Source organism: Mercenaria mercenaria, chromosome 5 (assembly GCF_021730395.1).
Source record: "Mercenaria mercenaria strain notata chromosome 5, MADL_Memer_1, whole genome shotgun sequence".
NCBI classification, from domain to species: Eukaryota; Metazoa; Mollusca; class Bivalvia; order Venerida; family Veneridae; genus Mercenaria; species Mercenaria mercenaria.
In genome coordinates, this window is record NC_069365.1 from 91,201,610 (window position 1) to 91,220,808 (window position 19,199).

At 33.6% G+C, this 19,199-nt stretch overlaps 1 protein-coding gene across 1 annotated transcript; it reads right to left on the reverse strand.

Annotated features, from left to right (window-relative positions):
- Positions 1–628: 628 nt before the first annotated feature.
- On the reverse strand, positions 629–18,518 carry LOC123557921 (heat shock 70 kDa protein 12A-like). The gene is made up of 8 exons (XM_053544281.1): positions 18,321–18,518; positions 17,598–17,705; positions 11,989–12,081; positions 11,438–11,656; positions 10,860–11,020; positions 8,190–8,779; positions 7,546–7,608; positions 629–2,231 (listed from the first exon to the last, which is right to left on the reverse strand). Exons 1-8 carry the CDS (start codon positions 18,426–18,428, stop codon positions 1,828–1,830), a joined length of 1,746 nt encoding a protein of 581 aa, XP_053400256.1. The 5' UTR covers positions 18,429–18,518; the 3' UTR covers positions 629–1,827.
- Between the last annotated feature and the right edge of the window lie 681 nt (positions 18,519–19,199).

The window sequence follows — 19,199 nt, forward strand, 5'->3', positions numbered from 1 at the left end:
ACCCAACATTTGTCTACAGTATTCGCAATGGTTTATATATGTCGACTCAAGTTTATTCTAGTGAAGTTGGTTCGATTAAGTCTGTTCATGAAAAGTAATGAAATGTACACAACAACCCTCATGGCACTTAGCACCGACTTCAGTGAAGTTCTATTAAATTCCAGTTGAACGCACCCCACGATCCTAATTTCAAAGGACCAGAAGAGATGACAATACTGCGTCCAAGTATGGGGAGACGCTTTGCAGGCGCCACATGGCACTTTAAGACTGTTGTTAATACTTGCCCTATACCTTAGTTAAATGTTTTATCCTTTCGTATTCTTCACTAATATTTCAAGTCAAATGAACGATTCTGAGTTCGTCTTAACTCTGTGGCGGCGAAGTGGTTACATTCAACACTTCCAACTGATCGTCTTTGGTTTTATTATCAAAGGATCTACACTCTAACAGCCTTTAAGAGTGGCAGTCGTATAAATTTGGTCATACCTGGACTCAGTGATTTTATTATTTGTAGTATTTTGTAGACATCAAGTCATTTCAAAGTTTCTGTGTAAATAATCTATACTTAGGTAGGTATTAGAGGCATGTTTCGTTATCTCTCTTTTAAACAGAATCAAAACAATCCCGCTATTACTTTGTATGTTTATTTTCTAGGCTTTGAAAGGGTTTTCGTACGAATACTATTTCGATCGTTTACTCGACATTTTTTACCCTACAGAAATGTATGTATTTCTGCGTAAATATTCATTTTTATTTTTTAAATTACTACAGAATTTATACTTATCTACTTTTGAAATGATTTAAGACAGACAAAGTTCAGTCATTAGTTTCATTCTGTAAAAATGTTTCGTTATAGCAATGGTCTTGCCTATTGAACAAGTATCAAGAAAATAAAAAATATATACTACAATGATGATCATGCCTGTACAAATCAATTTAATGAATCGGCTTGTTGTGCAGCTTATTTTTTCAAATATATATGCGCCATTCAAGTGATTAACATTTAAACAAAATATTGAATGTTTTGGCATTAAATATAAATGCTTTTCCGAAACCACACCTGCAAATAGTAAGTCATGTGCGTATAATGTATATACATATAAACGAAAACAAAGAAAACAAATGACCATCTTATTTACATTTTGGTGAAATGTGAAATTAAAGCAAAAATGAATTACGTGTCAGGAAAAAAATGTTAGAAGTATAAATAATGTACAATGTATGTTATCGTGTTATGTAGGATAACAATATATAATTATAAAATATAGCAAATCAACAGTTACTCCCTAATACTGAACAAATTTTATAAATACAGTATGATCTTATTCATATTTATTGTTTTTATTTTTTGTTGTTGTTTTGTTGTTTGTTGTTTTTAGTTTTTTGTACGAGGCGTTCAGAATGAGGTATAAGCGTTATTTTTTCAATTAATCATGAGACAGTACAACACTCCATCAATAACAACAATACAAGTTGTAACAGCAACAGACGGACTAACATTGTACATTAGTTACTTATTTGAAACACCAGGGTCAAATATCTTAACAATCTGTTGTCTTCATTTACCGCATATTCCATAACATCATTGACATGAAAATAAAATACTGCTCTTACTTATCAATAAGTGATTAATAAAACAGCGTTTCTAATAGAGAAAAATACATAGTTATCGCTCAGACATATTTTTTCACTTTAAGTGGCTTTTCTGTTCTGCAGTATATGCCATTTAGTATATGAATGTCTTTGTTCATGGTTGTTGGGAAAATAATACACTCTGGATACAGAGGTTCCAGTCGAGGTACGATAAATGTGCACAAATAAATTTGTTTACGTAAGAAAATCAAACTTTGCAATCACTTTATTCTGCGTCCCGTGTTCTTTAGCTTCCACCTCTAACTCAATACCACCAAAAGACATTGTAACATCAATTTGTTGTCTTCCATCTTTCTTTGGAACAAGACTTAGTTCTCCGATTCTCTCAAATTCCGGCCAAAATGTGTAACTGGTATCTGGCAATTTGTCTGCCGGTGTCTGATAAATTTCAACAGAAGCAGTATCATCATTTGATGTCATAAAAGAATGTCGAATCTTCGTTTCACCCTGAATCACCGTTTGTCCTTTTCTGACGAACTCGTGAAAAACATCCTCAGCTCTTTCGAAACCGAAGCCATTCATACGTTTCATATATGCCGGATGTTTTCTCGGGTCAAATGGAACCGCTGAAGAAATACCTGAAAAAGTAATAATAAATACCTTATAATGTGATAGACTAAAACTAAAAAAGATATTTTTTTAATTATAACAATTCATATGAGGCGACTATGACAAACCATGAATTGAATGTATTGTAAAAATAGATTGGTAGTAACACATGTTTAAGCCAAAACATATATTTTATCAGGTCACTAAGAATGCTAATTATGTTTAACAGACATAAATGTAATCTTTTCATATACGAGCCTTGAACAATCACACAAGTACAATAAAAAAAGTATCAAGTGTACATAGCTATTTCTTTTATTTGTTTTAAAAGTCCTTCAAAAATCCATTTGTTAAGATTCACATCATTACCTTGGAAGTTTGATTTTGATATGACAAATAAACGAAGAAAATTATTTTAAAGACTCCTTCATAAGTAAACTTTCAAACTTTGAAATACTCAAATTATGACTATGCCAGCAGATGATGCCGGTGTATCATAGTGTTTTTGTGACTTTAATCTGTTAAATTTAAGAAAAACGTCCTGCTATTGACTTAACACGTTTTGTGGAAATTTGTGGCGTCATTAATTTTGTCATTAGTTATGCAATTAAAGTCAGGTAACTATTCAGAATATTGGGAATTCCCAGAATAATGAATATGGTACCACTTTCTTAGTTTTGATTAAACTGTGACGTAGCTCCCTTCTTGCACTAAGCCCTTCAAATAGTTATAACATCTGTCTGCGTATCGGAATTAAGTCTCAACATAAAGTCTCTTTAATCAAAGGCCTGAAGGGCCTGAGTCGGCTAATGATTGATGTACTGACAGTATAGTCTACCAGTTTCAGTTTGTTTTTAGTTTTTTTCTTAAAATTTCATAACACATCTCGATATTTACCCAAAATATTATATCCAGATACGATTACACTTTTCTCCAGTTTCAACAATATATTTTACAAATTGTGATGATATGAAGACATTTAGCAGCAATTGGCAGTATCTTACATTGAAGTTTACGGTTAAATTACCTCTTATTTAAATCTTTTCATAAAAAGTTGTTTCGTTTCGTGAAAGCAGCCAAACATAGACGATCTACTTTCGGTTTCAAAAACTACAAGAAAATACAATTTAATGTTTCGCCGATTTGTTTATTTCTCGAAAAATAAGAATTAAAATCATTTTTAATATCTGTAGTAACTAAACAAACCAGTAAGAGCTTCTTCTTCCGATAATTTATCCGTGTACTGACTGCAAAATTCAACCCACGCAAAGTTTATAGAAATCATACGATGCGTGTATACGTTCAATGTGGGAGAATTAAGGCTGTTCGGCTATGTTACCTAACGCATCCAGACGATTCAGATTTTGTTTTTAAAAAAGCATTGTGTGCATTTCTGTAATTTTATATACGTTTTTATACGCTTTTAAATTATTAGACATGCGTATTTGCATTATTTCTACACGTAATTTACGCTAATACGCATCTTATCTGGAGCCCTGTGGAACTATTTTTTGTCTTTCGCTGGATGTTACGCAAGCTTTGTAAGCCTGCGCAATTCATAAAATGCACATTTATGCTTAATGAGTTACATTCGAGTATTGCACAATTACAAGTCATAAATATGACAGATTAAATCGTATATTGGTCATAGCAAAGGGAATTGACACAACTTACTTCATTCATGCAGTGAACTGTTTGAAGTTTGAGAAATCAAATGGAACTACATCCCTTCACTGTGTTATTTGGTCCATTTAAAGAATCGCTGAACAGCAAGGACTCGTCAAAACGCTTTCAGCGTTTAGCCGACTCAATAATAATACGGAATCAGATCTGCGGCAAGAGATAGCTGCATTCCCAAATCGGACATGAATGTTGTTCGATAAAAAGGCAAAAGTTTTACAAACTTCTTCAGCAGTCCACATGGTACAATGTTTAACAATGCTGGTAGTGAAAAAAAAGTTGAAACTTATTGAAATTACATGAACAAATGTAGCATTCTCCCTTGCAAAAATATCTTTCAGTGAAAGCAGTTGTTCGCCATTTATTAGAGCATATGACAAAGTAGTAGATTCCGTATACAGAAATCGTATGTATTGACTGATGACGCCTTGTTATTATTAAATTCAAATTTATCTAGAATTTCGCCGAAGTACTTCACATGTCAAACAAGGTGCTTGCAAGAGTTTTTATAAACTTAGTCACACGATTTTACCTGAGCTTTTATAGCAGTAAGATATGATACTGATGTAATTTATATATACAGTACGATGGCCAAAAAGCCTCTCGATGTTTTTCAAAAAAGTATTTTGTGACGTTCATGGTAAATAGTTTTACTCCAAACTAGGTATACTTAGCTAATTTGCATAAAATGGACCAGTGCCACAAACAACGAATAAAAAATTGAGACCACTAAAACTGAATAAAATGATATAATTAATTGTTATCAATGAAATAACAATTTTATTTGATCTACATTGTTCGCAGACATAAAGTAAACACTTAATTGAAGGAAGAATAATAATGTAACATACTTTACACACGTTACTTTGCAATTTCAACAACCTTGTTTTATTGCATCAATTACTTAGGGAAAAATTAATATTAATTATTTTGTACTATAAAATACAATGTGTTTATTTACTTGTTATACAGTGAGATTTTTTCCTCCGTACCACACTTTAAAATACGTTACCACTACCTTTGTTTTTTTTAAGATATATAAGATGAAAATGAAACCATAATTATCAGATACTGATTTATTTAAACTGTTAGGTGTACATTTTAAGATATATTTCTTCTTTTACTTCAGAAATTGCCTAAAATTTATATTACACTATCCCTGTAACTATTATTTTAGATGAAATTTCAATAAAACAAAAGCAATCTGTGCATTCGTATGATCATAAAGCCGATATGTGCAGTCATTCCTGTGAGTTAAAATCAAGTTTTGTAAAAGATATTTTTTTGAATTTTAGAAATAGTATTGTTGTAAGGAAATATAAAAAAAACAAGCAAGTTAGCTAAGTAGGAGGAATCATAGGGTCATGAGTCAGATATTTGCATGAGTCCTTTGTTCTCCATGACGATTAATAAAGACATCATATTCAGTTTTAGTGGTATCTTGTTTCCTGAAACGTTGGTTGTGACAGTGGTTCATTTTATGCAAATTAGCTAAACACCTATTTTGAAGTAACAAATACCATCAAAGTTACAAAATACCATTTAAGAAAACGCTGACAGACTTTAAGATCAGGCCAGAACTGTTTGGTACGTTCAAATTGATTTAAAACTTTTCTTAATTTTCTAATAAATTTTTGTCATTTTGTAACATTCTCATTTATAATTATAAATTAGGTTATTTTAAAAAATAAATATTATTACTAAAAGGCCAATGTCTCCGCTCCATTTTAATACCATTTTTATTGATTTATCATAAAAACTGACCAAGATATGACTTATTATCTTCTACATGTTTGTCCTTCTCAGACGGTTGAACGGTTGCCATGGAAATAGTGAAATCAGATATAGTTCAACACGGTTTTATCATTTTTATTTTGTGCATAGTTTTGTCTTTGATGTTCTAATCTCAGATAAGGTATGGAGAATAATATTATACTGATACCTATGACCTATACATTTTTACGTATTATACTAGCAAAACTTTGCACCAAATAATAAATTTAATTGTGATACAATGTCAGAATAATTTGGATGTTTGATATATTGATAATGTTACAAATAAGCACAGATAGTGTTTGACTCCCTTTTCATGCTATCATTGCTATAATTATTGTTGAATTGATGTTAATAATAGGATTTGGGTCATTTGTGGCTTATTTGGGTTCATTATTTCGATAGCTGGATCCCAGCATCACACATTATGTCATATACAATAGTTAAAGGGAACCAGATATTTGATAGAGCAAGTACTCCTTGTAAAATGCTATTTATAAATTTGGACCAATCAGAACACGTTCTATAAATAGCACCAATCAAAGCTCACGTCTGCTAAAGTATAAATAGGTAGATGGATGACAGAGAGTTCATTATGTATCCAGCGATTTAAGAAAACACATCAAGGATTTAACTAATAATTTATCCCAGTACCTTGATAAGGAAGTTATTGCAACTACCCTGATACGGCGGATAAAATATTAAAAAGAAGACGTTTGAAGTTCATAGACTAAAGAAGAGTTGCAGAATTGCAAGAAGGTTTCGAGCTACATGTATAGAGTCAGCGCATAGAAGTTTTACCTTAACGGTATTTGAATGCTATTGACGATAGCAACTATAGGCTGAGCATCGGAAAGCTGAGACAGAGACCCAGAGTTTGATAATCTACTGAGATAGTAGGAGTGTTCCAGCTTATAGACGGTTCAGCAGTATTGGCGAAATACAGCCAAGGTATCGGGGGATATACCTATATGGTACTTGAATGCTACATATGATAGCATATAGGCGCTCAGCCATCCAGGAGTCAGGGCAATCCTATAGAGTTGCAACTTCAATTAAGAGGACAGATGCCGAGCATCTGTTCGATAGGACTCGTATGTTGTTGATTTAAAGACATCGTCTGACGGGAACTTCAACAAAAAGACCAGTCAAGCATAGAGTCTCCAGCCTATAGTAGTTTGAGCTAATAATTATTAATAGAAGATTGTTAGTTTGAAACATTTAGTGATTTGCCTGATCCCTGAAATTATTTAGCTCCTAACAGAAATCATTTACGAATCATTGGTTCACGAATCATTTAGGCAAGTTAGCCAGAGGAAAATTCTATATATGAGATATTTGGTATCACCAATTATACGTTTTAACAAAGTACATTCTACATCGTTTGTCAGCTAGTCTAAGACATAGTGACCTTAGCGATTGGACCCAATTCATTGTTCAAGATACTAAAGGCGTAGGCACTTTCCTGAGTCATATATTAACTCGTATCCTAACATACAAGTATTGTTGTTACAAGTTATGATAGGCCTTTACTAAATTTTAAGCACATATCTAATCGTTACAATACAAACCTTAAAGCGCGTCTGAAACTATGTTTGAACATATCGAATACTTATTTGTTTAATGTACCTTGTTTACGAATAAAAAGCACTCCGTCTGATACATCTTTCCTCTCCAGTGTCTATTCGTGGATGGCACGGTTTACAAGACAAGTTTGATATGACTTTGGATTCCATGGATTCTAACAAGTCAAACTTGCTCTTGAGACCATGTTTTTACAGACTACATTTTCATTACCCATTTGGGTGTTCTTTTGTACTTTATATCTACTCAAATGAGGTCAAGCAAACATAGAGATGTGAATATTTATTTATATTTAGTCATACTTACCATACGAAAATGGTATTTTTCTCGAATGAATTATTTCTTTCTTGAAACCATATATAACTGCCCCTATAATAAAAATAAAAGAAGTTTGGATAGTCTAAAATCATTTATCTAAATCAAAATAATTGCAACATCCTGTGATGTACTTTAACATCAGTCTGATACGAAATTTTGTTAAAAGCAGCAATCTGTCGCATTGTTAAATAATAGTCGATAATTCATTTTAATTGGAGTGTTAAAGGTATCTTTTTATTTTCAGTAATATGTCGCACACTAATCAACGTCAGTGAAACAACGGTAATTCAAATTCATAACAAAGTGAATATAATGTATATGTGTAAGCTGTTCACTTAAAAGCAAAGCGGTTATATTAATATTTTCAATTGTGACCTCCCCTGTACTGTAAACTATAAAACAGAATCGTTTTTATATCGGACACGTAGCCCATAAGCGCCTTCACGAACCAAGTGTTGCCATTCTTTACAATCAAAAATATAACAGTAATTTCATCAATTCATTCATAGAAACTAAACTATATACGATACAAGTTTGTAAAATAACTTTCGGCAAGTTTGAACACTTTCGCAGTTGTTTGACATGTTATTCTAACCTGACTTCTACATGGAAGTAAGAACTCTACAGCTTACCTCTCATTACTATGGTTCCTGCTTCCTGCGGTATGATCACATGCTTGTTTGGAAAAGCTTCCATAACTGCCTTATGCATGATCGGCGACTCTGAAAATCCACCGACCATCATCAACGTAGATACATTTTTCAGTTCTGGTTTATCACAAAGTTCTTCCAAATGTTCAAGCAACAAGAGTTTGGCATTTTCAAACAGTTCTTTAAATTTGTCATTCCCAACACGGAGTTTATCATTTCTCATTCTAACCGTCTTGACAAACTGACCTATTCCCAAATCGCTTTGTAGATCCTTGCCTTTGATTTTGTGATACAAAGTATATAAGGAATTTGGCAGAGATATTGTAATTTCTTCTGATGACTTCGCCTTACATTGCCTCTTTTTCATTTCTAACGTTGCAGCAAGTTCAAGGGCATCTAGCTTCTTTGTGGATTTGAACATTTCCCAGACATCGCTCCCAAGAACGGCTTCAAAGAAGTCGTATACTTCTCGATCTACCAAAGTTCCACCCCATGGTCCGCCGCTTGGAGGGTACAGTTCCTTCAACGCACCATCTGCCTGAACTTCACTCGATGTTATATCGACAGTGCCACCTAAAGATAAGATATATTAAATTAACAGTCTGACAAAATGTCTACATTATGATAGTAAAACTCTATTTTAAAATAAGATCATTTGTTCCTTTGTTCAGTTAATGTTAATGGGAAGCTCGAAATTATTAAACGAAAATTGTTATAAATAAAAGTGCATCTAACCATATATGTTTAAATGGAAAAGTAAATTTAGTTGTATTGTGTTCTTCACGATGTCTAAGTATGGCAAATATTCGTGCAAAGTTGTCTAAATTTAAAAGATACTTTATATAAGGGCTTAATTAGATATCAATTGAACATGAACACTGTTTACCTCACCTTTTAGTTCATCAAATGACTTTTACATTGAGCCAACATTACTGGAAATTGTTGAATTGTAACCAATTATGACAAGTTATTTTAAAGTCCTTTTATAGATTTAGAATATACAAAGCGTACAACAGATTGTGAAAGTCTAACCCTTGATTTTTGCAACTTTGACCGAAATTCAACAGTAATGAATATTGCGTTCTGCTCATTGACCAATTATTGCTGTGCCTACTTATTTGAAATTCCTATAATGGGTTTTAACTTTGATCCCTATGTATGACCTTAACCTTGAACTGATATGAGCAAAAATTGCACGCAGCACGTTGTCTCATTACGACACATATTCGCGCCAAATTATTTAAAAATCTTTTCGGGGATTTAAAAGATATGACTCGGACGTAAATTACTTCATACTGACGTGTAATCTCGCTGTACGACCTTGCCCTTGAACGGATATGACTAAACGTTGCGTTCTCCCAGTTGTGGGGCATGTTGTTTGATAATACTTTAAAGGGGTAACAGGATGCAGAGCGGACACAACTGCTGTCTACTTGACATTTGATCTCACCATATGACCTTCACTTTGAACCGACATGATTGAATTTTACGTTCGGCATGTTTTCTCATTATGATAAACACTTGTACCAAGTTCTTTGAAAACCTCCAATGAAGTACAGGTTCTTTACTGTTGTACATATGTAATAATTGCAGAAGTCTTTGTCACCCTTCTGATGTATTTATATTAGAATATCACATAACCATTTGTTCCGAATTAAAAGAAAACTTTCAAATATTACAGTTGACCAATTAATTATTTATCTTGCATTACATTTAATAGAAATCATTTCTCTAATCTACCATTATTTCATTTTGTATTACATGTAGAAATCACCGATGTTCATCAGAATATTCCAGTACAATTTAAACGAGCTTCTCCTGCTAAGTTTGCATTTCACATGTCATTCACACAACTAATTTCCTAGAAGTTGCAAATATGCATCTTAGGCTTACTTATGTAAACCGCAGATGAAGAATGAACTGTAGTTACTGTACCAAAACTACCACAATCTACGGTATTTTCGTAATTGCTGTATCAGTTATCACTGCAAGAGGCTAGTATAAGATATCATTAAGAGGGCTCAATATGATCTTATATAAAATCACGAGAGAAAATCATCCCCTAACATAGAGCAAATTGTGTGCTTGAGGAAACTATGGTGAAAATGAGGATAATGTTACAGGCGTTTTTCCATTAAATGTGCCTGAATTTTAAAATTTTGATTGATGTGATTAATGATGATTGCTCTAATTGTGAAAAATATCCCTGATGTATGATGACAGGATATACAATTAGCATGCAAAGTTTTGAATATATTTTACAATTTATGAAATAATTAATAAATGTAGTTTTTATGTCCCTAACATTGTCATTATATGTTTAGCCTCTTTGTCATTAAGTACTAATTCAATGATTTTTGTATATTTTTTTATTGTGTTCCTGTAGAATTAGGTACGGGTTCGTTTAGATGGTGGCAAAGGCAATACATGTATAGGTAATGAAACGCACTTGTGAACACGATTTTGTCACAGACGGAGAGACGACTAGACTAAACCATATATTTCCCGCCAAATAATTGTGAAGAGGGAAATGATATAATTCTATGTAATGTTTGATATAATAGTTCAATGATACAATCACGTGTAAAGCAAAGCTAATGATTATGTCCAGCGGAAAGAACAGAGATAATAATTAAAAAAAGAAAAGTCATTCCTCCAAGATCCAGAACCATGAACTGTGAGCCAGGCGCAAAAGATTTAATGGTTGTTGTTCCATCTTCGTCCACACATTTAGACGCTTCGTATTGCTTGCAATAAATCGCCGCTGCTTCTGGTTCGAGTGCGAATGTAAACTGATCAGCTGGTATACCAGCCTGAAATTTAAAACTTACTGGCACTTCAAAAAGCTTTAGTAGTTTGTTGTTGGTGGTGGTTTTTATTCTTTTTATTCTTTAACTAAAAATGATATCACTCAGCTGCTACAAATTTTGCTATAAACTATTTTGATTGTTTACTGAAATTAAGTGATAACCAAGACGCCAATAAACCAATTTTGTTTCTAAAATTAACATCACGAAACACATTGGCATATATTACCTAACTTCTGTAGTAAGTATTTCTGATTATTCTTGTTTTATATCAACATTTTACTGTAATTTTGAAATACTGTTTAAAATGTAAGGACAAATTTCCAAATATTCTAATTGCTAAACAAACAATTTTTAAAAGTGTCCAAATGTCAAAAGAATAATGTATGCACAAATTAGTAGATAGATCATTTGAAAACTTACTTTTAGAGATGCCTCCTTCATGAACTGTTTTGCACTGTATTGCCAAATTGCTGGAACAGTTATAACCCAGTAAATATCAGTTTCTTCCATATCTTTCACCTTTAACGTTAACTGTTCAAAAAGCTGTTCTTTAAGGAACTTGATTGCTGCAGCGAAAACATCTATAGCCAACATCTTTTTCCCCTGATCATCTCTCAGTTTTAAGTTGCGTTTCAGACGCTACAATTTACGCAAACTCGACATACATATACATTATACCACAATATCAGCTATACACTACTAAGAGATAATTAAGTTAATGTTTAAAATACATAGAACGGTAAAGGTGTAAAGAGCAAAATGTAAACTTGATACTATTATTATAGTTTACCAAGATGTATTAGAATTGCTTTCTATTTTAAACAAATATGCACTGACAATATATTATTCGCATCTCTGTATCTAAAACAATGGAATACGAGTAGGATATTTCAATCTTATTACAAGTTCATGTATCAAACAAAAACCACAAATTAAATCATTCGACAGAGATTAAAATTTTTGTTTCTTACTGTTTGTCCATGCAAGTTCATCTTGAAATGTTTGAAGTACTTCCATCCATGATGTTCGTCGTCATCAGCTAAGTCGGCATACTTTTTTTCCGCCTTTAAGTTCAATAACAAGAAGAAATATATTTTAACAATATTCTGTTATTTTATAACCGGATAACCGTTTTACCTCCGTCTGATAAGCTTGTGAACTTTATAACATGTGATGCATAAATAGTTCTATGCATTGTCACATATATTTTGTTCTTCATGTTTTATTATTACTTAGGATGATCACTGATATTATAAACATGATGTACAAAATATATCTTACATATTGATGCCTCCATACAGTTCATTTGTTCTAACAGTAAAGGCTTTTTCAACGTACATACTTTAATACTTTTTGACATTCTTGTTTTCTGTATTCATTAATTCAATGAATGTATGCATATTTGGTCTCCTTCAATGATAATTTGGCATGTACTTATTTCTTTAAATCATTATATAAAACTCGTTCTAAAAAGTGAAACTCGTCGTCTAACATGATACATACGTTACATATACTTTCATTTAGTAGCCTACAAACAGGTCTGGTCCATCGACCAGTTTCAATAACAATTCTGCATGAAGATAAACGTAAGTGTGATACGGATTTTTTTAATATTAACAATATCTAACATATAAGAAAAAGACATTGTAGATTTAGCAGACACCCTGTCATGTTTGAGAACAAACTGGCTGATCATGACTGTGTATGAGTCATACGTTACCCCCGTTTAAGTTAAAGGATCGTGTAAGCGCATTTAAACTGTTTTCTAATTAGCCGTGATATGTAGTTTTCTAATAGTTGTAATATGGGAAAGCTGCCTTAAATTACTCGTTTTAATTATATAAGGTACTGTTTGTTTTGGCAAGATTTAGTTACGATGCAGGCCCGGATCCAGAAATATTTGATGGGGGCACCAGTTTAGAACGAAGACGTCACCGGCGAGGAATGTTTGAAATACAGATATGATATGTTGGCCTCTAATGCATTTTTGTCTAATTTTAGGTACGGGAGGAGGTACCCACATCATTTTAGGGGTCAGGGGGGTCCTCCTGGAAGTTTTCGAAATATAGGTATGAAATGGTGGCCTCTGGTGCATTTTTTTGGGTCTAATTTTAAGATACGGGAGGGGATATTCCCATCACTTTAGGGGTTTAGGGGGTCTCTGCTTTTCTGGCCTAATTTCGAGGTACGGGAGGGGGTACACCCATTGTTTTATCGGGGTCTCCCCTGGAATATTTTGAAAAATAGGTATGAAATGGTGGCCTCCTGTTGTAAATATTTGTTCACAAATATGTATCTTTCCTTTTAGATAACAATCTTTTATTTGACAATGTGAATTAAAATTTTTAATGTCAAGGTGAATCAGTCCGGATGACCTTACGACACATTAAGAAGACGTTTCCCGTTTGCCAGTTTGCAGTCGTTTACTTGTGAATCACTCAAACACCTGTTTGCCCTCCGTAACCTCGGTACATGTCTTTGAAGCTTACCCGACATCTCGTCTGGAGTTGCGCGTGTACATTTCAGTATGGACGGAGTTTATCGATAGGCATGATGCAAAAACTCGGTTAGGCCCAAATCAAAATTTTGTATGTTTTCCGCTTTATTTGTTTTTATTTCTGTCCATTGAAACATTTCGGTATCAGCCTGTCGAATTTGTAGTCTTGCTATTGCTTTAACATGTCATGCACTAATGTAATAGTCGACTTAGTCCGTTTATTTGACTTGGACATGCCCACTCGTGTACAGTAAATGTGCGTATGCCATGTATAAGAGAGCACAATGCCGTGTTCTTCAAATTGCTGAGAAGTAAAAGTCAATAAAAAAGTTTCTTCTTTAATTTGTTATTAAAAGCCAATGTGCAATATCCCGTATGATATATATCAAAACCAAATTTCTATCTACGTTCACGAGGTCACGTAACCTATTTTGCCAGACTAACAGAAATCTGTTTGCTAAAAATCGTTTTACACCATGTTTTTAAATTGCTGACGCGTTTTCATTATTTAAGATTATTTTATTCTGCTTTTTGTACTTTCTGGTGAAAAGTCTGAATCTTATGCCAATAGTATGTATCATTTATTTACTTTTAGAAAGAAATAAGTAATCAAGATCGCGTTGTTAGATGTTTTACAAATAATTATATAAAAATTTGTCGTTTTTATAGAAGTTTGCCTACATTTCTGTAGATATCTAAATAAAATCATTATAGAATTCAAACTGTCTCAAACGGTGTTAAAAAATCATGCGATATTAAAAAATGAATGCACTATGCGAGTTTTTTGTGTGTGTGTGTGTGTGTGTGCGCGCGCGCGCGCGCGCGCTGTAGATTACATATTACAACAGGTCGCACGTGCTCATGGAATGGAAAATTACCGTCATGACGTTTTGATATCTTTACGATTCGCGGGTAAATTCCAGTCAATCCATGTAATCTACTGGACCATCTCAAAGTTTGTTGACGTATTTCGATGTAATTTCTGAATTTTGGTAAAGTTACGAAGAAAAAAAAAACAAAAAAAAACACTCGCCCGCTCCACTCGTCATGCATATGAATGATAATTATATGTTCAAAATCATGATCGTATGGTAATCGTATGATCAAAACTATTTTCGACCATAAATGCGACAAAACGCCGACACAACACTATGCGACATGTCAATCTTTCGTCGCATTGATCAATTGTCTGGTCGACGTTTTGTCGTGTCAATGTTTTGTCATAGACCCGAAATAACATCTGCTTTTATTATTTTTGGTGATTTTATTTATTTTTATCCAGCAACAGAAACAAAAACTAAATTCGAACAAATGTAAGTATGTCATTTTGCGCTGTGTTAAAAGGTCAACGTTAGTGGTCATGCCGGTAATGAAGTATTTCGACCCCCATAGAATAATGACCCCCCGGTCATTATTCTATAGAAAAAGTGACCCCCCGGTCATAGTATTATGACCTCCAGATCATAGTACTATGACTCCCACACGTGAAGTAAACTGAACCTCACGAAGAATTTTGACTCCCATAAAAAAACGACCCCCGGTCATTTGGTCAAATTTAGTGATAACTCATGTATTTAAGGCTTAACTGCTGCATTTTATGCTCCCACTCGGGGGAGGGGGGGGGGGGCATATAGATTTGCCCTTGTCCGTCCGTCCGTCCTTCAGTTTGACCATTAGCCCCAGATACCATCACTTGACACAGAAACCAGAGCATTCCGCAACGGGAAAAGGGATTCTATTTCTAGACGCTGTATCTTGGTGTATACATTTTTTTCAGGAAAATAACAATTCACAATACGTTCACAAAACACACCAGTGTCAATAATCCCTGCAAACTTCGGTATGAAGTAATTCTTCAGAAGAAAACTGCACAAGAAACTGCTAGCATAGAACTTAGTATTAATAGAAGTTGCAATACTTAGCAGTGGCAGTAAAGTACGGTAGTGGCAACAATAGAAAGTAGTAGTAGTAGTGGCAGTTGCAGTAGCAGCAGCAGCAGCAGCAGCAGCAGAGGAATAAGTGACAGCAACAACAGCAGCAGGAGAAGAAGAGGTAGATGTACAAGGCGTATTAGTGGAAGCAGGTATAGTAGTATCAGTAGTAGCAGTTGTAGTAGTAGTAGTAGAAGTAGTAGTAGTAGTAGTAGTAGTAGAAGAAGAAGTACATGTAGTAATAGCAATAGAAGTAGCGGCACCAGTAGTAGTAGTACAATCAAAATGTTAACTATTGGCAATGGAGGGTATTAGAGTTGTAGATCTAGTAAAATTGTCCGTTAGGTTTGGTGGGGATCACGTTTTAATATATATTATCGTCGAAAGTCTTTTTAGGAGCCGGTGTTTTACACGGAAAGAGTAGCTTTTTTAAATAGAATAATGTCCGGGAATCGATATTGTATGAGAGTTCGAATGTAGTAATTTCGGCAGTGAGTATTTTACATGGAAGGAGTCACTTTTTCTATAGAATAATAACCGCGGTCGTTATTCTATGAGATTCGAAGGTAGTCGTCTTTTTAGGGAGTCAGTATTTTACATGGAGGGGTCAGTTTTTCTATAGAATAATGACCGGGGATCGTTATTCTATAGAGTTTTCAAAGGGAGTCAGTTTTTTTAAAAGGGGAGTCAATATTTTACAGGAAAGGAGTCACATTTTCTATAGAATAATGACCGGGGGGTCGTTATTCTATGGGGGTCGAAATACTTCATTACACGGCAGCGAAATGGAGGGGAAAAAAACAAAACAAAACAAAACAAACACTGTCGGAAATATTGCCAATTTTAATCTGTGAAACTTTTATAACAGACCGTTGAAAAATCAGGGGTGGCGCATTCTATAGTAAACGAGGAAATCATATTATGCATGCTTTTAAACATATATTTGTTATCGGTAATATGTCATTTGTTACGACATTGACAGAAAGGTATCAGTGTCTGATTCATGGAAGTGTCACATACATAGCGAAACATGTTTTGAGGACTGTGTTCACAATTATGTGATTCAAAGACGTTACGAACAAATTGGATGTAACTGTTGTGCATTGGGAATTGTACCTTTTTTTCAGTCGGATCTTCCCATCGCCAAAGCCAGTTTGCATCTCAAACAACTTTTTAGGTTGTTAAACATGTCATGATGTTGGGCTAATTTAAAGCTTACAGTGGGTAAATGGTTGCAGAGATATCCCATTTTCCGCATTCGAAATACTTTTGACAAAATCAGTGTGCGACTTTTGTCAAAACATCGATATATACTTTAATCAAAACACAAGTAAGACTTTTTTAAATGTGGAAAGTAAATATTTCATGTTGTTGTTGTTTTTTTTTTTTTTTTTTTTGTTTTTTTTTTTTTCTGAACAGTTTCTGTCTTATTATTCATAACACTCGTCAGTATTGAAAATCGTATGTCCGACATATATCACAAAGTGGTAATTTACGCGTTATACCCATATTTAGCAAGTGTTTTTAAAACCTGTTTTGCCGAGACATGCACCGCACATCCTTATCCTTAGTGTTATGGAACTGCTTGAAATTAAAAAAATGAATCGGGACTATTGTTCGCGGAATCGCCAGTCTTTTCGGCGTCATGACATACATGTACTTTTAAAGTCAAGATGCCCTTGACGGGAAATAATTCTTTCAAAATTGTATTTTGTTGAAACAGTGTCTTATACATTATCTACCATGACGCCTTTCTGCTTTTTATTATTAAGAACGACACACTTTCTGAATGCCTTGTATAACAAGAGCTAGTTTATACGTGTTTGGTGGGAAAGTTGAACGTGCCTTTCATGATATGCATATGTTGACGTTACATTTTCGTGTTAATAGAAATGTTGAACTTTCATACTGCATTTGAACAGTTATCTTAAATTAGAAACCAATAGGTAAAACAAACAACTAATTTTTTATTGGCCTACATGCTCGTCATTGTAAAGGTAAATCGCAGCTGGCGACTGTGACGTATAAACTGCGGCGATATCAAACTATCGGTTTTTTGTTTGAAGTTGTTCAAAGTGAAACGCGGGCAAATTGTCAAACGGGAAAGATCTTCTTAACGGGTAGTACATTGATAAATAGAAGTGTAGTTTACCTCATATCCAAACGAGTGGAATTCCCCATTTGGTTCAAAAAGGACAGTAGTAGGCGCTTTAGATGTCTGTAACTTGCCATTATCGTCTGTCCAAATGTTTTCGTATGTCTAAAGCGAAGACATGATAAAATAAAGTAAAATAATCAAATACATAACATCTTTTTTTAAGTTTGAGATTTTTTTAAGTTATTTATTATCTATGGCAATATATACATCTGAAATATATTTTTAGCGTTTGACCTATGTCTTTGTATCATATGATTGATATAAATACATGTTTGCAATACACCCCCGTAAGGCTATTATATATTAAACTTTCGGCTGAAACATTTGTATATACGTGTGGACTTTTCCAAAATTGACCATTTTATGTTTCAAATATCTCCTTTTGTAAGTTTGCTACAACTAAATATTCGTTCAGTATAAATGCTTCTTACACATATTTTATTGGATATTTACTGATTCACGACATATTTAATTTCATTCACGACATATTTAATTTCATTCACAACATAATTTATTTTATTCACGATATATTTTTTTTCAACTTCAGCTCATTAATTCGAGAAAAATAATATAGAACCATTCTTTTTAGCACGAATGCTTAGCTGCTACATAGTTATTTCTACAAAGGGCTGTTATCGAAACATCAAACTTAAAAATGGAATATTGGATTTAATTTTCTCTCAAACTTTTTGTTTCGAAATAGAAAACGAAACTAACCTTTAATGGATCCTTTTTTAAGATATGTCGAAAGGAATATGCATATCCGGAGTAAGTTGTTCCGAAATCTATAGCAGCAATTACCAGCTTTGTCTTGTAGTCGCCCATATTGGGTCTCTTTTCAATATTACCAAGTATTTGCAATCGATAATTTTATAATTTACTTCCCTTTCCTAAAAACTCTAGTTTGCTTAAAATAGCACGCCACGCTTTCGGTGTATGTAGAGCGGTTAATGGTTATATTTAGAAAGGTTTATTTAAAGAAACAATATCATGTTAGTGATATTCGTGTACCCACCGAATAATAAAGACCGGTGGTGATTTCACACTTCATACTTCACAGTTCAAACTTCACACTTCACACTTCAAATATATAATGCCTAATACACATACAAATAATAGGAAAGTCTGAAGTGTGAAATTTGAAGTCCGAAATGTGAAGTCTGAAGTTTGAAGTGTGAAGTTTGAAGTGTGAAGTCTGAAGTTTTAAGTGTGAAGTCTGAAGTGTGAAGTCTGAAGTTTGAAGTGTGAAGTCACTACCGGTCTTTCGTAATTGACACATTCATGTTGCACTCATTTTTTGATGCATTTTTATCTTTGATTTCAATGACAGATTTTGCTTGGTTATACATTTTAAGCAGTTCAATTATTGGCTGTGATCTAACTTTAACATGATTTGATTATAAGGATCTTACATGCCTGCTGTGTAAGACGGGTTTTTCCCTTCCCGAGGGACAGTGTGGAATGGAAAACTGAGCGTATTTAGACAAGGTTTTTCCTAAGGAAATACAGGAATATATATCTCCGGCGCGTGCTGGATAAATGAAACTATCCCCGCTAGGTAGGCAAGAATAAATGATTAGTCAAAAATAATCTCAC